General features: G+C 47.4%; 1 protein-coding gene across 1 annotated transcript; it reads right to left on the bottom strand.

The window, feature by feature from the left end:
- Nucleotides 1–2,230: 2,230 nt before the first annotated feature.
- Nucleotides 2,231–20,852, bottom strand: zcchc14 (zinc finger, CCHC domain containing 14; the record flags this gene model as incomplete). The annotated part of the gene is made up of 14 exons (XM_079224264.1): nt 2,231–2,286; nt 3,323–4,507; nt 4,761–4,913; nt 5,150–5,244; nt 6,403–6,512; nt 6,693–7,209; nt 7,311–7,347; nt 9,620–9,798; nt 10,690–10,757; nt 11,064–11,135; nt 11,282–11,352; nt 12,957–13,167; nt 18,626–18,838; nt 20,358–20,852. 14 exons carry the CDS (start codon nt 20,850–20,852, stop codon nt 2,231–2,233), a joined length of 3,462 nt encoding a protein of 1,153 aa, XP_079080390.1.
- Between the last annotated feature and the right edge of the window lie 3,848 nt (nt 20,853–24,700).

The raw sequence follows: 24,700 nt of genomic DNA, 5'->3' as shown, positions 1-24,700 counted from the left end.
TCATTTCCAGGTTTTTCATTCCTGCCCTCTATTTCTGACACAGTTGACCCCTTGGTTAAGCCCCGCCCCCCTGCTGCTGCTCTGCTACAGACGATAAACCTAGTTAATGAAGCGCTAACGTGCTATGCTAATGTTAGCTCCACAAGTTTTCGGTAGAAACATATATATACATATAACTGATTGGCCAGTCTGACATTTGGTGGGCGGGGCTTAGCGAAAGGGTTAATTAATGACACAACACAAATGCATTAGTTTGAACAACAAACAGACGTTTTTTCTACATACTGAATTTCAAATAAGCATCGCGTGCCTCCGGGGCCCTCCAGGGGCCCGGAATAGATACGAGCTTCCTCTTAAGGGCCGCTGCCCTCGTGTCTATAAACTCTGGGTCCCGCCCAGGGACTCACTCACTCAAGAGCGCTGAATACGCTGCGAAACATTTTTAAACTTATCGAGACTCTCTCCAATTTGAACAGTCCTGAAGTGTGTTTTGCATAAAAGACTGTACATGTCGTGTTAATCAAAGCGCCGAAAAGAGTCGGATCCGCTCCTCACCGGGAGTGAGAACGAGTTCAGGATCGACGCCCCTCTCAACCTTCAGTTCACTTGCATCGACAACATGGGGAGAAGGAAACGCCATCAGGCGTAAGCGGGGAAACAAATGGGCACTTTTGAAACGTCCAACACGGACACTTCAATGACGTCCGATGACCGCAGTGGGTTCAGCAGAACCTCGGGTCCCGACTCAGCTCTTCCTTTTGGGGGGGTCCAGCCCTTGATTCAGGGTTACTCAGTTCCTTTAAAAAAAAAGTTCTCACCATGATGCATCGGGCGTCTTCCGACTCTTTGAACCTACATTTTAAAAACCTGCGCCGTGTCCATCTATTTCTACGGAACCCGTCATCAAAACATTTCTCCACTGAGCTCAAGTGAAAATCCCATTTGCGTTGTGAATCAGTATCTTTGTTTCCAGCCGTAATGTCGTCCCCGTCCCGGGTCGACCAGCACAGGAGCTACGAGACTGTGAAACGATGGCAGATGCTCCTGTATGATATCAACCTTGTTTTGAGAAAAACACCTTTGTCGCTCCATGATTTCAAAACGGAACAAAAAAAATAGGTTTCTGAAAAAATTTGACGCGAGTAATACACCTTCAATCCTCAAAGTTTTCGGTGAGTTTCCGATGTACACAGCTTCGTACCTTCCTCCCCTCCCCCCGTTTCCCAATTCTTATTTCTGTATTTCTCCCAATCAAATGTTTCTTTGGTCCCGATTCCTCACGTAGTCGGTTGGCTTTCTCTCTCTATATAAGGATTTTCTGAAACATCTGAAACGGACCTGTGCAATCCATTCATGAGGATTATCTCGGCTATGATCACCACAAGGATACGATGTTTACACGAGCAGAGATAAAGCAGGTCATCCCCAGCCCTGTATACATGATAAACACCAGCAACCCGGTTACTGATGACCGCTATTCCTGAAAGCAGACCAGAATCTTATCCCGGTTTCTGAAAGCGACAGCCGGAAAAGGTCCCAAACACGAATTAGAGTACGTAGTTTAGAGCAATGGAGTCGACTCCAAATCGTCGATATGCATACGAAGTGCGCCGTTGATGGACACAATTCTCCCACAATCCAATGCTCAAAAGGAAACACAGGAATCTGCTCACAGCTGCAAAAGGTAAAATGCAATTGCAGGTGGTGGTTAGGCTTCTTTTTGAGAACTGTATTTGGCGCTTCTAAAGTGGGACCCTCATTGCCTTTGCCCAGAGCACGTATTGCAACATTTCCTGTTGGTATTAAATAAAATATTTGGTTGATTTCTAGCTGCAAAAACAGCAGATTTTGAGACTCTCCGGTTGTCTGCTGCACCAGAGCCAACGAGAGCGGCAGAGTTACGGTCTCTGAAATAAAGCGAGGCGCAGTTTACAAATCTCTGGCTTTGTATTCGCGGAGAAGGAGGAAAGCTAATCTGACGTAAAAAATTACAAAAAAAAAAAACGGATTGTGATGAGCGCTGCCCTCTGCTCGCCAGACTTGTTCCTTTAGCATCCTCCTCTGAACTCTCTGTGAGCGGCCGTAAAAAAGAGAATAAAAAGACTGCGCCTTCAGATCCAACGTTCTTTTGAGCAGATCGCGTTGCCTCGCCGTCCCCAGAGGCTTCAGGAACATGAGGTACAGGTGTGTCAGGAGTAGGACAGCTCAAATCCACAGGGCGTCTCTGCTGTTAGTCCCCTGAGTCCTTACTGTCGGAGTGAGGAGTGTACTTCAGCCGAAACGTCCCTGTGAAACACAACAGAGGTCAGTGTTGAAGCTTTGGCAACGCCCACAATCGTTCACGCTTGAGTCAAGCAGCACTAGGCCTCTATACAGCGGAGCTGTAACAATTATTATTTTTATGGTTGATTAATCCATCAATTAACCAGTTAGTTGTTTAGAAAATGGTGAAAATGGTTTTGTCCTCAAATCAAAAGATATTTGGTTTACTGTCATAGAAGAGTTAAGAAACATGAAAATATTCACATTTAAGAAGCTGGAATCAGAGAATTTTGACTTTTTTTGTTCTTCTTCTTAAAATAAATGACTCAAACCAATTAAATTATTATCGGAATAGTCATTTAGTAGTTGACAGCTGATGGATTCATCGTTGCAGCTCTAAAAATCTGCCTATTCTTTTGAATTTTTGGACAGATTATTGGTTGCAACAGAAACAAGATGAGTGGATTCCCATGTTTCAAAAGCCACAAAATTACAAGGTTGAAATCAGCATTGTGCCTAAAATAATTATAATATGAATTATATTTTATGACTTTTTTTGTATGTAACCATCCCAAAACGTTTGTATTTGGCAATTAGGAAATCTGAAGCAGAGCTGTCCAAATATTTATTTTTAAATGTGTAAACTGCGTCTCAGTGTTAAGCGCTTATGGTCAATATAGTTTTTTTATAAACAATGACTCCAAAGTCTAGTAACCTCACAAAAACAATCTCTCAAGTCCGGACAAAAGGTTTAAAGTCAAAACAGTAATGCCATTTATTGATAGTGGGGATTGTTGGGGGTAATTACATTTTGAGAATAACACATTCTTTGTTTTGCACTCAAACAACTGAGAATATAAATACTGTCATCAAAATTATCTACCCAATGAGTGTGCCACCAAAAACCAAAATAATAATTAACTTTCGTAGTGTTAAATTCTAAATCAATTAATAAACAATGAGAAAAAAAACAATCATTACATTTGCTAATTTGAAATGCCAAATAACACAACGTGAGTTGCTGATCATTGGATGGACAACGCGTTCCTCCTGCCCTCACCTTGCTGTGCGGAGTCCATGGCCGGCTGTTTGCATTCCTCCGCTCTGTGTCCGTTGGCGCCGCAGTTGTAACACGACACGTTACCCGCCGACCGCTTGTGGGCTCCGTTTCCCACGATGCCATGGGGCTGGTAGAAGGCGAAGGCCGGCTGCTGGTCGTGTGGCGCCGGGCTGCGGCGGTAGAGGGGCGGTGGCGCCATCATCGGGTACGAGAAGGGCGCAGCTCCGCTGCCGGCGGCGGACGAGGAGATCAGGGGGCTGAGGTGGAGCAGGGGCCCGAGGGTGAAGAGCGAGGGCCCGGCCGAGAACGGCGTCAGGTAGCCGGCCGCCGCGTAGCCGGGCAACGCCCCGTAGGCGCCGCAGTTACCCTGGCAACCGCAGGAGCTGCAGACACACATGGATGGACCTGAACTTTGATCCAATGAAGAGGCGGAGGAGGGGGAAGGGGAGGTGCTAGAGGTTGACTGGGCCGGGTAGTACGTGTTGCCCGGCACCGCAGCCACGGGGACGCTGCTTGCTGTTGCCTTAGGGACAAAGCCGCCGCCGCCGCCGCCGCCGCCGCTGGAGCTGCCTGACTTTGTGGCGGGACAGGAGGAGGAGAAAGAAGTAGGGGGGTAGGAGTAGAATCCAGATGGAGACGGGGAGGAAGAGGACGAGAGGTGGAAGTGCAGCGGCGGGTGAGACACGTGGTGAATGTTGGAGGTGGAGGTTAAAGCAGAACTGGTTTCCACCAGCAGACCCACTGCTCCTCCCGCCAGGCCCCGGCAAACCAGCGAGTCCTGCAGTGTGGAGGAGCCGTCCATGTTCCGCCCAGGGAACAGCTTCTCCAGTCGCACCCCCATGCCCACGCAGAGCCCCGCCGGGAAGCCGGCCCCGCCCACAGGCGGGCCGGAGCCCGGCGGCTTAGTCCTGTCCTCACTGCACAGCGGTCTGGGCTTACGGGGGGAGGCGAGGATGCGTGCTGGGTTCGAGACCGGGGAGAGCAGGGCGTGGGGGTAACTGGCCTGCGGGTGGTAAGGAGGCTGCGGGTGGCCGAGGTGGGAGGAGCAGGAGGGAGGGTGAAGAGGAGCCGGGTCGGTCTGGACCGGTAGGACCTGGGCCGTGGGGCGACTGGAGCCCGGGGGACAGCTGGAGCTCAGGATGAAGAGACCGGACCGGTCCTTCTCTGCGTCTGGACCTGACACACCTGGAACACAGATGCACATAGGTGGTGTGTTGAAAGCCATTGTCCATGCCTCTGTGTGTGTGTGTGTGTGTGTGTGTGTGTGTGTGTGTGTGTGTGTGTGTGTGTGTGTCTATTGGGACTTAATGTCATATTGAAACAGTATAAGTTAGGTTAGGCATCAAGAAAAAGTTTGAAATAGCAAAAAAAAATCTTTCTCACAGTATTAGCATTCCAAATTAGCATGATAATGCAATAGTTCTGTGAGTAAACGTACGCCTGTGAATGTCTCTGGTCCGGTCGAAGGCGGAGTCACAGCCGAGTGGCGTTCGGGGGGAGCAGGGAGAGCTGGAGTAGCCTGAGGACGAGCTGCTGTCTGTCGAGACGGGGTGATGATGCGGCGCAGCCTCCACCTCCACTCGCAGCTCCCCTGAAACACATTTCAATACACTTGCATTTTAAGATGTTTTAACCTTTTCTTTCTTAAAATCCAGGGCACTAAGCATTGTGGCGGTTTCACAATTTTACAAATCCAAACATTCCCCCTGGGAGCTGGCCAGTGTGAACACTGCCTCCTACTGCTGGACACTCATATATTTATATTTTAATCACATCTTAATCAAACTGAAGGCAAATAGCCAGCCTGAGACGAAGCGGCCCTGGTACCTGCGGTGGAGGTGGGATGTGTCGAGGGTCCCATGTGACTGGAGGGCGTCACCCTGGCGATGCCGCTGCAGGGCCGCTTCTCCATCTGAATCTCCCTGCAGGACACACACACACACACACACACACACACACACACACACACACACACACACACACACACACACACACACACACACAGAGGCAGAGAGGTGTGTTTAACCCTGTTTTTTAAAGGAATGTTTACGTGATGGATCTTTTTCTGTCTAGACTGGAACAGAACAAAATATCCTAAATACCACACATTTGAAATGTTATTGTCTCTTTAAAATCAGGGCACAGGTTATGAGTCCTCTCAGTTTATGTCAGAGTTGAACGGCAGCTTGTGTCCCCTTATCACCACCAGGGGGAGACATTATCCACTTAAAGTGCTCCTCAGCAGCTCAACTGCTCCACTACAAACACATCTGCAAGACCGTCAAACCCGTAGCATGGAAAACCACTGCAGCAACTTTCCATTTTCTGTGTCTTGTTTGAGCATTTTCACACACTCAAACACGCACACCCACCCACACACACACACACACAAACACACACGTTGCAACATGCCTACAGCAGGAAACCTGTTGATTCTGGGGATTGGAAACACGATCAAGAGATAATTCAAGCAGGTTCACATGAGAAAAAACCCAGGTGTGTCGTGTCTGTGCCGGATGTGTGTGTGTGTGTGTGTGTGTGAGAGAAAGAGAGAGAGAGTCGGAGCATGCGGACGCATTTGCTTCCATGTCCATGTTTTTGTGGCTTTCTGCTGGTTATCTTCTCGTGAGTATATCTAATCTCTCTGGCCCACTCACAGCTGGTTAACCATTGACGCTGTACGGACCGTTGATGCCGCGGTCTCGCCTTGGACATCAGCAGCTGATCGGTCTGCCTGTTAATCGTTAATAGGACGAGGCGTCCGCTAAACTTCCTCCTGCGCAGCGCCACAAAGAGAGATCTTTGTCAGAGGGTCACATTAACGGCAACGGGGCCTCGCTTGCCAGCTCTCAGTGCTGCAGCCATTCCAAAATCTTTAAGGAAATTTACTACATGACAAAAACAGTCATTTTACCTCACAGAACACAGGAGTTGCCGGTCTGCAAAAACGATGAAATGTTTTTGTCAAAGGAGTCTCGTGTGTTCGAGGAGAGCACCAATAATGGCTCCAGAGTGGGAAAGAGCCGTCTGACGGCGAGACAGAGAGCGGTGACAACATTCAAAATGGGGCGGACACTGACTTTTGTATCTCTAGTTGAGTCTTTTGTAGCTCTAGTTGAGTCTTGAGTTTCTTCTTTGCTCCTTGGGTCAAGTCGTACTTGTTCAGGTCATCCTCTGTCAGCGCCAAAAACTGAAAGAGACACGAGACAAAATAATACACGTGTTTAAAAAAAACCGCAGACATACTGGTTTATCGGAGTGTGACAAGCGCACACATGACTGCAGCTTGAAATACAGATTTTAGTGAGTTTCCTGTGAGACATATCTTGAATGCATACATGACAAGCACAAGCATCTGAAGCCCACCCACCTCCTCCATGGTGAGCTGCTTGAAGACGGGGTAATACTTGTGGAGCCGAAGCCTGCGGAGCCAGTCCAGGATGCCGTTCTGCTCTGCGCTGTTGGACTGGGACGGGCATGACGCCTGCGGGTGGGACTGGGAACGAGACAGGGGATGGGACTGGGCGTACGAAAGGGACTGGGAGTGGGAGTGGGAGTGGGGCGGCGGCTGGGAATGGGACAGGTGCAGGGACTGATGCTGAGCGCCGGGCGGGCCGCTGGTCTGAGCATGGAGGTGGTGCGGAGGGTATGAGTGGGGCTGACTGTGTTGGGGGTGGGGCTGGGTGGAGGGATCGCAGCCGCCCGCCAAGGAGCACTGGGTGGGCAGGCCTGGCACAGGGTGGGGGAGCGAGGACGTCTGGGGAGGTGAAATGGGGAGAGGAAGAGGAGGAGGAGGAGGGAGGGAGGAGAGGTGAGGGGAGGAGCGAGTCAAGACAGAGCTGTGGGTGCTGACGACGGGCTGGACGCTGGCCACTCTGTATACCGCCCTGAGAGAGGACATACGGTCAGAGGAGGCTAAGATGATGATGATGGTGATGATGATGATGGTGATGAATGACAGAAAGACGAAGAGAGGAAGAAAACGTACCTGTTGGCTCCTCTGTGCTGAACCGTGCAGCCAAGATCTGAGGGACAGAGAGAAAACAAAAAGACCTTCATCGTTTGTCTCCATCATCATCACCAAACCGCAGATAATTTACACGGTTTAACGTTCATCACCACAGTGCGAGAGAACGTTTTACTGACGGTCGTTATCCGTCAATATTCAGTAAAATATACGATCAGGACATATGATGCGTTCAGGCTGGTCAGTGAAAACCAGTATTAAGCAAAGGTACATTATGACGTTATCATGATGTGTTCACATGTAATCTCGTGAAATGTAGAGAAACTTGAATAAATATATCAAATATAGCTATTAGAGATGACGTATGAGTTATTTAACTTCCTAACACTAAGCAGCTCATTAAAACGACTAATGACAAGTTTTGTTTGAATCATTAAAAATAATTTGTTGGTCTTTTTATTATTATTTGAATTGTGTTTTTATGAAGTAATAATCTCACTATAAATTATTTTAACAAAGTAAGATGATAACAAATTTTCTTTTTTAACGGTGGCAAAAAAAAATAGTTTGGAGCCTTGAAGACCAGCTGGATAACCAAAAAACAAAGCAAAGACGTGATCAGGGATTTGTAAAAGTTACATTTGCTCCCTTTTTGTCTTTCGCGCTGATCCACTCCGTGACTCTGACTTGATCTGAGTCCACTAATGAATTTGTTTCCCCCACAAAGAATCACACGAAAGCATCACTTTAAAATTGTGTGTATACCAGAGATATGCTCATAATTGTCTTGGAGATAAGTCATAAAAAGGAAAAAGTACTGAAAATCTTAGTCTGCTAAAATAAAAAAAAGAAGCTATTAGTCGACTAAGAGGGGCCCTGGTTTAAACGCTCTCTCTCAGCCACATGATCAGATGTCCCTCTTGGACGCAATGCATTCTGGATGCATGGAAACATCTGCAGAAGATTGCCAGGGATGGACCAGACGTCAGGCAAAACTATTATTTCCCAGATGTCCCAGACAGGACAGAAGGTGTGATGCAGACGAGAACAAGAGCTGATGTACTTTCTATAGTATGTCTGCTGAATTACTTTTAGTTTTTGTTGGTGCACTTGGAATCGCACTATGCATAAATGGATCAAACACACCCATTACTGTAATGTATAGTGCAGCATTTATGAGTTATTTCCGTGACATATACTGTTAGATAGCACAACCCATGCACTAAAGAACAGGCTTTCTTTTTCAGTTTATGCTAAACAAATCAAACACGATACCTCACAGACAATAATGTTATGTATTTTATTTCTACTCTTTCCCTACTTCTTTAGAAAACATTTTCAACAGCGAAATAACACTAATGTGCTGCTTCATGCTTTACTTACTTACTCATGCTGGTGTCCATGCCAGGTTTAATACATGTATTATGAAAAGCTTGCAGGCTCGGTCATTCTGTTCCTTTTCTGAAAGCAGTGTCTGCTGTGTATTTAGTGACATGAACCTTATTACCCATGTGTTCAGTGCAATAAATGTGATGTCAGAGCCTCACATTGAGTTTATGAAGAACGGACCGGGATATATTGTGCTGTGTGTGTCTGTGGAGGCAAATCACATCTCAGTCAGACAGATGCATATTAGCCTGGCTTCCCTGGGGTCTGATGATAGTCTGAGACGCACACACGCACACACACACACACACGCGCACACACACACAGCGGTAGAAACATGCAATAGTACTAGCATATACACTGCACTGGTGGCTATAAATACTCTCTGGGATGAAGTCACACTCATCGAATCAAACACACACGCACACACACCAACATTAGGTCACCACACTCCAGGCCTCCCAACACAAACATGCCATGCTGAATTCCCACACCAGACTAAAATAGACCCCGTCCTCTCCCCTCCAACACCTCCGAATCACAAAATGAAAATCCTGCCTGCAGCCTCACCTCCCTCACCTCTCCACTGCCACCAACCGAGGAGACCTACACTCGCGGCCTTGTCCTTTCCATTACCTCCCTTTTCCCTCTCCTCTCTCGCTCTTCTCCCAGACTGAAACCCAAACATGAAGGTGTCCATCTTGCCCCGTCCCTCATTGGCACCGTCTTTCCCTTGCGTCTAAGAATAGCAATCTCCTGTTTTATATCCCTGCCACCCTCTTTAGAGACTTACTGGTTTTATAGACGCTTTCCCGGCCACACATTCCTGACATTTGCGGGTTTGAACCTATCTGATGTTTTCTGCTACATGTAATCTATTTCTCCACATTCAAACAAAAGAAGAAAAAATATGTTATTGACAATGAAACTAAATCAAGACTTACTAGAGCTGGAGGTGAAGGGACAGGTCGGGGATACAGGAGCCGTAGGAAGGGAGGAGGATAATGGCGGGAGGGGGGAGGGGAGAGAGGCGTGACAGTCGGGTGAGAGAGGCCCGGTGGAGGTGAAGAACAGCTGGACGCTGTGGTGCTGCAGGACATGGCAGGGCAGCGCCGTCAGACTCCTGGGAGACAGGACAGCAGGGAGTCAACGGACACGGGGAGGCCAAAGACAGCAGAGGAGATGCTACATCACATCTAGCCGCATCACGGAGATGCACTGAAGAATCAGCTCAACATATCAACAAGCAGGGCAACAAGATGCAATAACAATGATGTCGATGGACGGAGTCATTTAAACGTGCTCCAAGTAGGGCTGGGTACCAGTACTCGATACCTTGAGATATCTATAGAAAATTGGTATCAAAATTGAGTAGAGATATGTGGGTGTGTTTTTTTTCTACTAATGATAGCTTTATAGATGAACTGATACCACTGCATTAACCTGTGGGCCAGTGAGCTCAGGCTGCAGCGATGAGTGTAGAAAGGAGCACCAAAGTGGCGGTTTGGTCGATGACATCTTGTTTATTTAGAACATGTTTGGAGGCGGACCTGTAGATCACGTTGCTGCAGTCTAAGATGGGAAGGACTGTGATTTTAAACAGGGTGTGCTTTGCAGAGTGGCTAAAGGAGGCTTTGTCACGGTATAGAAACCCCAATTCTTGATGTGACTTTGGAAAGCAGTGAGTTTAGTAGGTTATTGTCACAGTTTGGCCCTCTTACGTCATCTCTGCCTGTGAGCATCACATAGCCGGACCACTAGCAAGCGGAGTGATGTTCACAGGCAGAGACTTGTAGCAAACAAACGAAGATGTAAACAGTCCGGGGTTTTGATTATTCAAAACCTTTGCTTTGCAAATGCTTTATAAAAAGGAACAGTAAACTGTTAACTCTTCCTGAAAGAGTTCTAGCAAATCCCCTAACTTTGCTCAGCTGGAACACAACTCTTCAAGAGGAAACAACACTTTTTAAGGGCAAAAATAAACAGGAAGAGAGGGGAGGAGGGCGAGACTAACCTGTGGTCCAGCTCTATGGACTGAGGGAAAAATGTATCCACTGCCTCATCAGGAAATGCTTGTGACAGCTGAGAGAAAAAGAAAAAAGAACATGCAACCTAAGCACATTGTGATACAGTATCACATTTCTATGCTGATGATATCGAGCTATTCCTCCCTATAAAACTTGACTGACAGCTTAATACTTCACTTAATTAAGATTAAATGTCTGTTTACCCTCATCAAATCAGAAACAGAGGGGAAAGGGACTGATACGTTCACTCAGAATTGTACAGGTCCTTTACACTCAAAGCTGAAGAACTTTGACTATTGTCTCAATTTGAGCGTAACCGGAGATTATTATCGTCAAACTGTGTTTCAGTGGTGGCGCCGACCTGAGTCAGCAGCTCCGTCACCTCCTGCTGAGTCCTGACAACGGAGGACACCAAACCATCTGACCAGCTGGCCTGGAGGAGGGATGAGGAGAGGAGGAGGGATGAGGAGAGGAGGAAGGATGAGGGGAGGAGAGGAAGCAGAAAACCAGGTAAAAAGATGAAGGGATGAACAGAGAACATTTGGGAAAGTGAGCATCTGTGTTGTACGCTGCACCCACCTCGAGCACATATTCAGCGGTGTCCTCAGCCGTGTGGGTCACTCCTCTCAGCGCCACCCTCTCAATCAGCGCTGAAAAGAGGCAAAACCGGTACGTATAAATCACGTCATCAAGTGTTAACTACACCGACTGCGATGTGAGTGCTTGTTCACTCCATCATATTGTCTACTTCTTTATCTGGATGCATGCCTCAGATGCACAGGCAGGTTAGGGCTGCTCCACTGCAAGTGAGAATGAGTTGAATTGGTTGGGAAATGCTAAATACATGGGTGTGTTTGTGCAGAAGACCTCCAGGTAGAGATTTCGACATATTAGGATCTGAAAGCACGTGATCAGCTGGTCCCTCCCCTACAAGCAGGAGGGTAGGGATGGACTTGAGAGAAGGAGGAGACAAACACAGAGGGGGATAAAGGAGGAAATAGAAAGGAGTCGCTTTCACCGTGCAAACACACACACACAAACACACACATACACTATTACACACACACACACACATCCCTACATCCCTCAACACCTTTGTGTGTGCCTGTTGTGGGCAGCAGCTGTGGAAGGCTCTAAATGCCGCCTGCCATTCACACTGATCTCGGCTGCCTGCCACACACACACACACACACACACACACACACACACAGTCCAGCAGCGTTGTGTGCATCACATCATCGAAAAGAAGAGCTTCAATCATCTCCTGCAGAGATAACATTGTATCTCGATAAACGTCCCTTGTGTTGCCTCATGTCTTTTTCTTTTTTTTTTACAACTACAGTCTGTGTGTGCGTGTGCCAGAAAAACACGCCATAAAACCAACACAAGGTGTGGCTCATTCTGCGTGGTTTGAGGTGGCAAAAACCTTTAACACGCACACACACACACACACACAAAGGGAAAATGCCAGGGCATGGCATATAAACTTAATTGTATGTGCCTGTGTGTGTGTGTGTGTGTGTGCGTGTGTGCGCATGTGTGTGTGATTTATGTTGGTGGCAGCTATGTGGAGTGACCATGAGGTAGTGATATAGTTGAGTATTGTGTTACAGACAAGGACCAAGACAATAACAGCCCCAACGTGAACCACATACTGTACACCCGGAGACACCAGCTGGTCTCTGGCCGATTGCTTTCAGATGAACATCCTAGGTTATCCAAACGGCCTCATGAAGACTAATAGCTCAGTTTGAGTGTGACTGTGACTCAGAACGGCTGTCTACTTTGTCCTAATGTATGTTCACTTAAAAAAGGTGCTACATACGAGATTTTGGAGCATTTCTATTGCCTCTCAACAGCTCTCAACATGGCGGCGGCTCGTAGCTAACGGCGCTAACAGTGCCGACGACGGCAGAAGACACGTGGGGTCCGCCTGACTATGCAGACAAGGCACAGAGAAGCTCTGATAACAACACACACACACACACACACACACACACACACACACACACACACACACACACACGAGCCTGAGGGCAGCATTCTTTAAGCTGCGTTGTAGTGTTCAGATGTGCCAACATGCCACATCTTGTTCAATTGGGCTTACCTGGTTGTATAACATAACACACACACGCTTTCATGCCGACATGCACAGACAGAAGTTGAAAGGGAGGCCATACACACACACACACACACACACACACCCACACACAGCAAGTCAGACAATTAGATGAAGAAAAAAAGTAGAAAGTACTTTTGGTGCGGTTCCTGGTTGGTGCTGCTGCATCCTGGACCTGTCCAGCAGGAAGAGGAGGAGGCAGATGAGGAGGAGGAGGTGGTGGTGGTGGTGGAGGAAGAGGAGGAGGAGGGAGGTCCAGGTGAGGAGGGGTGAGCTCCTGGCTCACCGCTCGGTCTCGCTGTCCCATGGTGGCCTCTGAGACTGTGCCGGCCTCTCTGGTCTGGCTCTGGAGAGCAGGGGTGAGAGACCATTGGGTAAGAGAGCGGTGAAAGCCGCAGAGCAGAGGTCGGGTAGATACAGCGTCAACCCCTGAGCCTCCCGGACAGGTGCGGGGCCGACGTAAGCGTGACTTCGGGGCGCTATGTCTTTACCCGCAGACGGAGGTCGACTGAAAAAAAAGGAACACAGGGGATTCCGCGCGTTCTCACGGCTTGAAACGGAGTCGATCACTGAGCAGCGCTCTCTGCAGGACGGGCGCGGGGCAAAGGCAAACCGTCCACCGGGAGGGCGCTCCTATTTAGAGCAGCGTTGTAGGGAGCAATGGATAACATCCAAAAACAGACCTGAAGCCCCTATTTTATTTACTTTTTTTAACTGTTGGACGAACTGATGCTCAGAATGAAATGGGGGATTGACGTGCTTTGCTCAACAAGCCCTTAGAATCTGAAGCAAAAAGCAAAAAAATATTTGAATACCCTTGTCCCTTTCCTATAATCACTTTTCCATGCACTTTATTTTATTATAATTTGAACTTTATTTTTATATTCCGTAGTTCTAATTGTAAATACTCAGTAGACCTAATTGTAAATATTCAAGCTCCCTTTTATTGCACACTGTTTTATGTTTATTGTTAAATGTTTATTGTTAAATGTTAAATGACATGCACCTTCCACCAAGACAAATTAAATGGTTTATGATTCTGATTTCTGATTCTGAAAAAGATGAACAAAGATTTGTAAAATGTAGTCTATTGTTCATGAATTGAAGATTACTGCATGTAATGCAGAAACCAAAGCATGCACATCATGTACCACATATGAGTTGTCTTTAACGCAAACAACACAGTTTGTGTGACTTCATTATTACTCATAATATTATGTGAAATATGACTCAATACTTTGATACTCCCAAGCTACTCATTTGGTTTCAATTCCGTTGAAAACACAGAGGTAATGAATCCAAACACGGGTGGCTGCATCACATGTTTCACTACTTTTGCATAATAAAAAAAAAAAAAAAGTCCCGACACGTTTAGCTTGACCGTGGACACCAACGTGACATCAGCACCTGGAGCAGTGAGTTACCCTGAAAGTTATCAGGCTTATTATTTAAACAGTATTTCTCAAAAGATTTGACTTTTTTTTTTACACTTAATGGTACAATCATATTGGATTTTGTAATACATCTGTTATTAATGACCGGTATGTGTCATGTGATGTCCATTTGAGAGTGAGGATCTTTTTTCTTTCTTTCCGAAAATGACCATTATTTTGAAAAATCCCACTCCCAAGAAATGATCAGCATAGATCTCCAAAAGTATCATTATCGGACTGAAACAACTTTGGTAATTCCCATTTCTAATGTTATCTTACTCTACCTTGGAATGTATTGCTATGTTTAAAGCCAGTTTGATGATGCAGTGTGTTTATATCCACCCTTCCTTTGTATAAAGGTTGTTACTTGCAATGCAGTTCAACTGGAAACCCCCTCAAATGCTGATTCATGAGAATAAAAATGAAAAAGATTGAAAGCCTTTCAATCCCGCTTTTCAGAGGGAAAACTCAACATGTGCCTTTGCCCGCTGCAACCCAAAACACACGCAGTGTAAATCTGAAAACAATTAAGTGTGCTACTGCCACATCCGCATGTTACTCGGCCGACCGGCCAGCTCCCTGCTCCGTCTGCAGACTGTTAGTGTGAAGGGGGGGGAGTCGGACTCTGTCACACTGAAGGCACACGGAGTAAAAACAGCTCACGTGAATCAGCAGGGGCAGGATTACGAGGAGGGAACGGAAAAAAACAAGGAGTGTGGGAATGAAATTAAGAAACGTTGCAGAGAAGTGGGAGAGCATGTGAATCTCCATGAACCCCCCTAAAAAACCCCGAAAACTATCAAACTCAGACTGCGTGCTGACAACAACTTCTCCTCCTCCTCTTCCTCCTCTTCCTCCTCCTCCCTCTCCTACAACACTCAGCTTAACTGTTGTTCATTCTGACACTGCTTTTATAGATATATAAAGCGCCCATATAATAGGGTGATTATGCAGACTTGTACAGGCCCAACAGATGTGGCTGTATGTGTCGTTTATGCCGCGGCCCTGTTGCGAAAATCAGAATTCGACCATTCCTCCTTCCTCTGGAGTGACTCGGCATCCAGCTGCTTTGTGTTAAAATAAGCTCATGCGATCGACTTAAAACCCGGAGGGGAAGATCAGACGGCAGTCTTCTGCCCAGTGGTTTTCTCAAATGCACTGAAATGTCATTTTGCAGCATTTATGCGCAAATTCGTAAGTTTTACTCGACTGCGGTTTAAAAGGCAAATATTGTACTTAAAAGAACAATAATTCTACTACGTTCATCTTATAGCTGCATTGCTTCGTAGATGAAGGTCTTGTATGCAGAAACCTACGAGGAGCTTGTAAAACATGATGCAATAACCCAACGTCCCTCGTTTAAAAAGAAGAAATCACTTCCGCTTACACATAAAGAGTCAAATTCATAAGAAATAAAAGGCACCCATGCACAATGCAGTGTACTTAGCTGTTTTAAGATGTGTCTTGCTTTAATGCATCATTAGTACTACTAGTAATAATAATATATATATACATTTGTTTTAAAGGCAAAATGTCATGCATGCAGGACTTAAATGGAAAATGTGGTTTGTCTCTCCAGAGCGGTTGATCCGCTCTACTTCACACTTGGTGGGTGAACGTTGAATAAACAAGAAATGGCGCTCTTTGCAGTGGCGAGGGGCGGGGCTTAAGGCCTGAGTGTGGACTGAGTGGAGCAGCTAGTTGACTACAGTTCACTGTGGTGCTGCAATAATTGATGTTTCGCTGCAATAATTGATGTTTCGGCCACTTGGGGGGGGAGGCGGCGAAACAAGTCTTATAATTGTGTTAGCAAACAACTGCTTAGTCACACAGACACAGAGAAACAATCACATTCAGCTGTAGGTACGTTTCTCTTTGAACACCCGAAAAAGTCCAGTAGTCAAAATATCTGACTCATTGGCTGTTAAATACTTCACCGTGTTCACCAGCTAGTTGTTAACTTTGTCCATGTGCCATTTGGTGCTGGGCCCTGGGGTTCACCCAAGCTTTTTACAGTAAAAAAGAAGAAAAAAAAGCTACCTGCCACTTTTTTGGTGTGCAAATAACGCTGATGAGAGCTGTGAGAGTGAGCCAAGACAGTAGTAAGTTGTAGCTCGACAAACCAAAAACAAAGCGCTAAAAAGACGCCACTAGTAGTGAACACATTCTACGTAATCATCCTTTAACCCGTGTAAAAATGTTTAGTGGAGCAACTTTTAAGAGATTGTTGCCCGTCTCCATTTGGCCTAATGTTAACCCTGCAACGGTAGAGATGCACACTGATATATATATAGTAGACCTGGCTAAAAGCTGCACTACTGTAGATAATGTATGTGACTGCTCTGATTTACAATGAAACCCTGTCATACCCTTCAGAGCACTGAGGGAAGGAAGGAGAGCCACAGAGAGAGAGAGAGAGAGAGAGAGAGAGAGAGAGAGAGAGAGCGAGAGCATTTATAACTTCCTGGGGATTCACTGGAGACACACACACACACACACACACACACACACACCACAGAGGGTTGATTTCAGCATAGAGAAATGTGCTGACCTGCACTAAGCAGGAGCCAAGGGCAACAAAACACTAAATACAAACGCTCCACTCTGAGCCGGGTACTTTCCCTTCGCTGCTCGCACACGTTTAAAACAGTATTCCTGCCCGTCCGTGTGTGTGTACGTCTGTGTGAATGAGGAGAAGAACAAAACACCCAACGTTGTGCTTCTTTAACTTTCTTAACCCCTCCTCCCCCAATATCTCTCTTGATCTCTCTCGCATCCATGGCGTCAGATCGGTTTCTTAATTCTCTCTCTCCGTCCTGATTCACGTCTGAAGAATCCCTCGTCGGCTCTGTTGAGTTGATCCCAGATGTGATTGTAAGGGAAGTTTAATGAGCCACTTAGCTCCCTGCATCATTGGGAAATCCCCCCCCCCCCCCCCCCCGTCCCCTCACCCTATGATCTCCAAATTTTTTCTTTGCCTTTGTCGTAAATATTTGGACTTTTATGGTTGACCGCTGATCTTGTTGCAAACCAAAGCAAACTGAGCTGTTTTTTTTACAGCGTCTCAGCTGCACATTCAGCGTAGAAGATAGTAAATCCTGGCTGTACACTTTTTTTTAATCTTCCAGTAATCATATTTGGATCACATCTCTTATGTTTACCTTGCAGTTCTTGTTTGTTTTCCTCATTGATATGATGCAACAGCTGTTCAATATGGAGCCAGTTCATGAATAGCGTGTCCGTTTGCAACTCAGAACACCGGGTGTGCGTTAGGGCCACACTGGCAAAGCTCTAGCCAATGGGAAGGGGCTTCTTTTTTTGTAATAGAGAAGAATAACTCGATGGACCGAATGGGGCTTTTACACATTAATTAAGCTTCTAATCGTCCATGACAACCTGTCAGCTTCCCTCATCTTGTCGTGCACGTCACCTGCAATGGCTAACGCGTGCTAGCTGGCATCAGCGGAGTGCATCTGTTGAACAATACGGACAGGAGCGATTTAGCTTGACAACAGCCTCAAAACAATAGTTCAATGGGTGGAATATAAACAGGATGGTGTTGCTACGTCATCAGCCGGTCACATCAGCGGTCTCGTCGTTCTGAAAAGAGCAGAGCCAATCACAAGGAAGCGTGACCGCAGGGCCTTTCGAAAAGGAATACAAGATGACCATTGCTCACCTCGCATTGGCCTTGAATTCTCGAAGGGAAACGTTGGTTTTTCTTGAATGCATAAAGTGGTGAGCGAAGAGGAAGTGGTCTCAACGAAGGGAAGTATGTGACATCTTATTATGCTCACTAATTCCTAAAGCCATGCATTTTTCGCAAACATTTTTTAAAAACACCTCGGACTTGTCCGGATGGAGGAGTAGCACGCCTGGGCAAGCGTCGGTGTTTTTAAAAGTCCGGTTTAGGTGAAGACGCTTTGCTGTGAAACGCGGCCATTTACTTCAATTACTCAAACCTTTTCTCCATTTCTGGATTCTCTGTTCACCATGGAGTCATGCAAGAAAAATGTTTTATTTAAGAATTCAAGGTGAAACAGGAGAGTAGTTGACATACAAATGGTCATTTTCAGGGTGAAGTATTCATTAAAAAAAAAAATAACATAGGGAAAGATGCTTCTTCAGGAAATCATATTGTGGGTTTTTGTGAAATAAAAATGCTAATAAAACCATTTTCCTACAACCACATCAATGACTAACAATACTACTCATACCACTCTCATAGATGAGAGTGCACCATCATGCATTTTCAAGAAGGAACCACCGATCACCAAAGTGAAGGTTGACAAAAAAAGAAAAAGGAGGCAATGACACATAAGAGCGATGAGCCGCTGTGAGGCAAACCCCCGCGGCGTTGCTCCTCCCTACCTTGTGCCAGCAGGTGCAGTGCGTGTGGCAGGCGGATGGAGGCAGGCAGGCGGGGGGGTCGGCAGCGGGGGGCAACGAGGCCGGCGGCAGGGACGCGGTCTGATGGTGATAGTGGTGATGTGGCTGAGAGGGACAGGTGGCAGCTCGATCCACGCCAGGGGCTGCTGCTTGAGCATCTCCTCCTCCTCCTCCTCCTCCTCCTCCTCTGCTCACCTGCATCAACCAACATATGCAGTAAGATGCCAAATGGGAAACACAGATGTGATGTGTCATCTCATGTTCTACTCATCTCAAGTCTCTTTTTTTTAAATCACAAGTGATAATAAAGCCTTAATAAATCACAAGCCTTTCTTAGTTTTTCTCCAATGCTTATGTCATTACACTGTGTTAGCAAGAATCCACAGTCTGAGAAAATACGGTCTCCTTCTGACAAACCAACATTCTCAAAGCTCCTCAAAGCTTCCTCAAAGAAAATGTTGGGATGTTGCATGGACAGGCCAAAACATGCTGCGCGACCCTGGCAAAAGGGCCGTGTCTGACGGTGTGCCGTTGCTTTGGCGCGTGGACTCTTGCGACCCCCGCGGAAGCGGAGAGCATACATCGTGCTTGTGCCAATGGTTTGCAGCTAGCAGCGCTTAACAGCGGTAACGGTGCCCCTACCACAACACCATTGGTCGGGGCGAGCGGTGCAGAGCGCCGGTCACGAACTCACCAGTCGGGGCTCGCATGCATTAAAAAGCAGGTATGTCAACAAAGCACAGAGAAGCTCAGGGAGGAAGAAGAAGAAAAGGGAGAAAAGGAGTGTGACTCTCCTTCTCTGGTAGACGTTACTCCACTGTATCTTTACATACTAGTTGTTTGAGGCTATTTTAATGCTCTGAGCATCACATGGAGAACCAGTTTGTTTAACCATAAAAGAGGGCCAATGGTTATTTTGGACAACGCTTTGATTCGGATACGACTTTTTTATCGTAAACTCCTGCTGCTATCCGCCAGCTTTCACCGCTCACAAGCATGCAATTTGCTTTGTTCACCGCACGACACATGGCTGAGGTGCGTTGTGTCAACTGGCAGCCTGTCATTGCCCGGGTCTCACCTGTAATTTTGGTGTATAGGCAACATGTCAGTGTGCTGGAACAGATTTCCTCTGCCGAAGGCTCGGAAAGAGCCTGAAATTACCTTGTGTTTCACCTGCTACAAGGGGCCTTCCCCCTTTTTCCCTCCGAGCGGGTGAAAACCTAACCTGTGGCCCCCGGGGGCCTGACGGATGGGCGGACGCGGTGATAACTCTGAATTTACGGGACTCTCTTTGTCGGAGAGAGGAGGATTCATGGCAGAGTGGCGTCCTGCAGCGTGCTCGTCGTGCTTTACGAGCGCTTTCATGTCACCTTTCCCTTCAGATGGTAGCTAATATGTTCTCAGTCATGGAGCAGAGCTTTCACTAGCTGCGGTTTTGTTTATGTCATTCACACACATACGACTTCACGGGACTGTGTTTTGGAGCCGGTACGTGCATCTTTTACACTTTTTAAATCTTGTTTTCTTCTGCATTATGTGTTGATGCTTTTAATGGTTTTATATGAAGCACTTTGAATCTCCTTGTTATAAATAAACTTGCCTTGCCTTCACTCTACCAGTATAAATTAAATTATTTAAATGATTCCAAGCACTTTACTTGAAAGTGACTGATTAATGGCTCATGTGCCCTTTTCCCCTGGAGCATCCCTCTCACCTGCAGGACGTCCTGGATCTGGCTGAGCTGCTGCCTCAGCACCTGCTTCTGGTGGAAGCTGAAGGCCGGGTGGTGGGAGGCCATGGTGAAGAGCAACAGAAACTGCTCCTCGGTCCTCCCGTCGTTCAGCGCCAACCCGTAGTTGTTGATCACCGTGTCTATGTGAGTCAGGGTCCGGTACAGGACCCCCGCAGCCTCCCGGTTGTCCGCGCCGAGCAGGGCGAGGGACACCAGCAGCTTGCTGCGCACCACCTCGTCCGTGATGTTGGTGAGAGCCGAGAGGTCGGCGGGGTTGTTGGCTCTGATCTCCGCGTCCCGGAGGGAGTGGTAGTCCTTGCGGGCCAAGTCCTCCAGACACGAGCCGAGGAAGCGGAGCTCGATGGGGACGCAGAGGTCCAGGAGGCCGCACAGGAACTCGGCTCTCTGGGCGGAGGTGAGGGAGGAGAACCAGCGGTACACCCCCTCCCTCTGGACGCTGCTCCGGCTCTCCACCATCCTCGCACAGCCACTCCCCGCGGCGCGAGAGCTGACGGCCTCCACAACGCGTTCAAGTTGACGCGGCGGACTTTCCGACGGAGAGTGAACTTCACAGCGAAGGGGGCGCGCGCGCGCGTGCGTAATTGCGCAGGCGCGCAGCGCTCCTCTCGAGTTGGCCAAGTCGACAGCTAATTTGTCAACTTTCACCAACTAGCGCGCGCGGTCTCTCGCGCTCGGCGGTCGCCTGCACGCGCCGCGGCGGCGGCGAGAGATGCTACAGGTATTTCCTTTGTTGGCGAACCGGCGGCGACGCAGCAGCAGGCCTTTTCCGAACCATAATTTCGCCAAATATGAACCCAAAGTGGTCTGGTTTAGCGCTCAGCCTGCAGCCCCGGCAGCCAGGAGTCCCTCCGCCGTGTCCCTCTCTCCGCCCGCCCACCCACCCACCGGACGGTACTCTGGATCAAAACACACCGCCCCATTCAAGGGGACGCTCATAGAGAGACTCTTTGGCCGGAGCCGCCGCGCTCTGCTGTCCCACACGGCACAACAACCCCTTCCTGAAACGTTGCTCCTCCGTCCTCATGCTTTACCCCCTCCCAAAGAAAAGTGTGCGAGGAGCAGTCGGCTGAAGCCCAACGACAACAACAAAAAAGTTCCAAGCGCTAGCAAGACGGTGCTAAAGTTTAAGTTTGAAAACAGAACTAACGCCAGTGTGGCCTGAAACCTACTGCTGCTGCCGTTGGAAAATACACACGATATCCTTTCTGAGACACGCGCCGCCGTGGAGGAAACACAAAACTCCAAAATGACACTGTCCGGGGTCCGTGAATGAGTTTAGTGCAACATGTTGTTCTGCGCTCCCTGCATTCTGCCATGAGTCTTGGAATTGAGGGGGGGACAGCTGTGTATAACATTAACCCAGCAGCGAGACCAGCCCACCTAAAGAAAATGCCTTCTCTGATTGGCTGAGAGTCCCGTCTGCATGCGAGGTCTCTCTCGTGATTGGCTCAGAGGAGACACCCGCTGCCTCTCTGTATCGCATCTTTCTCTCGTGCGCTCATACATATCTCAGCTTTATTGCCGGGGCTTTAAAGTAGCAGCTCGGCCCGCACGTTGAGCGGATGCTATGCAATCCATGTAGTATGATGACGTTATGGTGTGCACCCCATCGACTATCTCAGTTATTACTTTTGTGTATCTATTTTTCAGATGGAAGTTAGTATATGACAGCAAAGGTACTTAAGCTTAAACATAAAAATAAACTAAATACACAATATTTGAGAAGTAGTATCATTACCAGAGTTGTCATAAATAAGTAAAGTTAACCACGAAGTCATAAGGATGAGTATCAAATATATATATATATATATATATATATATATATATATATATATATATATATATATATATATATATATAACGCTAGAAATATAGTTTTGTCAGGAGGATGGACGTTTTAGAATTGTTATTTCTTGTTTCTTTCTTCTTCTTCATAGCTCACTCTTCTCAGCACCCTGGGTGCTGTTATTGTGTAGTTCCCTTCAAGGACCGGAAGAGGGCAGCAGACGTCCACGTGGAGACCTGATGTGCAGCGGGACGCTCTCTGGTGGAGGTGGCGTTGAATCCATCGTGACACCTGACCAGCCGTAAACCCCGCCCCCACCCGACCACAGGCCACGCCCCTTCACTGACGGAGGAAAATTCAGTTACGGTTGCTATGGTAATCATACCCCTCCCTCCTAACCGGGCCTGTGCCACTCCCTCTCTGCATCAGGGATGCTGCCTGACACACACACACACACACACACACACACACACACACACACACACACACACACACACACACGCGCACACACACACACACACACACACACACACACACACACACACACACACACACACACACATACAAACTATGAAGGCACAAGAGAAAAATATATACTTTTTAAAAACACAAGAGCCAAGAGTCACTTTCTTTCAAACACTTTTCATTATTTTCTCCACATAACTCAAAAACAAAACAGAGTAATTCCCAGAAACATAAAGAAAGACTAAAAGAAAGAGAGAGAGAGAGAGAGAGAGAGAGAGTAAGAAAGAAGGAAAGAAAGAAGAGAGTCAAACTATAGAGAGCTTGGCATGCTGTAGCATGCTGCGGACTAACAGGGCGGCGCAGGGCACCGTCACCAGGCTGATGGCAAAGAGCAGAGCTTCTTGAACCTTTTCTTCAGTCTGGGACCCAAAACAAATGAAAGGAAAATACATTGTTCTGCCTCTCGCGGTGCAGGCACGTTAGACTGTGCTCTTGTAATAATAGGGGGGGGGGACCAACACCAGAAATGAGCCAATAGCCGAGTTTGGGTTCCAGTCTGTGTAATTCCGTGAGGAACGCTGCGTTGGACAGAAATAAAAAAACAACAACAGCGAACCTCCCTGGCCCTCCCTGGAAGTTGTTACCGATGGCAACGTGCTCGGCCATCCCGCCAACATCACGTGGAGGGAGGATGAGGATGAGGATGAGGATGAGGATGCACGCACATGTTCACGCAGTCCGATGAGCATTCCATGTGCGCGCATGAGTGTGGTGAACTCTGACCTCGCTCAAATTGCATCATTTCCCCAAAACACTCAGCTTTCTTCTTCTTCTTCTTCTTCTTCTTCTTCTTCTTCTTCTTCTTCTTCTTCTTCTTCTTCTTCTTCTCAGATTCACACGACTAAAATATCGCAGTACAAAAAGCATGCATTTTTGTGCTTTTATCAATTTGCGCTACAAAAGCATGGCGGGAGACGACTATTGTTTTACTTCATTTCCAGACATCTTGCATAGCATCAAAGATGTTGCCGCTGTCTCCGTGTAATGTGTTTGATTCATCAGTGGGACATTGCCTCGGAGGTCATGACCTCTGGTGGCTCCAGTACACTGGTTCATGAGCACGGGGTCGACTTCGGAGAGACCGGTAAAGCACACGTACACACATTGCATGAGAGGGGGGCAAAGAAGAACAACCACGCTCACATTCTGCACATATAAACCCATTTTAATGTTTTTTTTTATTCATGAGACGGATGTGGTGAAAGCAATGACTCTCCAGCACACACACGCACGCACACACACACACGCACGCCTTGAACCATCGGTAACAACACCCGGGCCGAGCAGGCGGAGGAACCAAAAGGCAGGAGTTATATAAAGAGGGCTGGAGGGTTACAAAATAAAGAATATATCCATCAACGCATTGTACACGAGAGAGAGAAAGAGAGAGAGAGAGAAAAAACAAAACAAAATGTTCATAAATAAATTGTAAGTTACAAATCTGTTGAAAACTATGATTTGAAGAATGAAAAAGAAAAAAAAAGAAAGAGTCTGTCTCGTCAGTCCTGTCTGCAGACAGGGGAAGCAGACGTCTCGCTGTAATGCCAGCTGCAGCTCTCAAGGGGATCAGACCGGTCTCAGCCCGATGGGAGTGTCCATGTGGTCCCTTAAGTCTCCATGTGGTCCCCTAAGTCTCCATGTGGTCCCCTAAGTCTCCATGTGGTCCCTTAAGTCTTTATGTGGTCCCCTAAATCTTCAAGTGGTCCCCTAAGTCCACTTTGCTGGACTCTGTTGCCTCCTCACAGTCCAGCTGCCGGGACTGGTTCGGCCCCTCTTTCGACCACTCCTCTTCCAAGCTCAGCCGAGGTTAGCCCTCCTGGGTCCTCGTCTTCCTCGCCTTCCTCGTCTCCCCTCAGCCGGTCGCAGTCCTCCCGCCGGGGAAGACCAAGGTGTGTGTGTGTGTGGGGGGGGGGGGCGGTTTCGTCGGTAATACTCACATGAAATGTATAGTTGTTGTAGCATAGATAGGCTGACTCTGAACGCGGTGCTGTCT

Source organism: Taurulus bubalis, assembly GCF_910589615.1.
Source record: "Taurulus bubalis genome assembly, chromosome: 9".
NCBI classification, from domain to species: domain Eukaryota; kingdom Metazoa; phylum Chordata; class Actinopteri; order Perciformes; family Cottidae; genus Taurulus; species Taurulus bubalis.
Note: the sequence above shows the minus strand (reverse complement) of the source record. Positions and strands in the feature narration are given on the sequence as shown.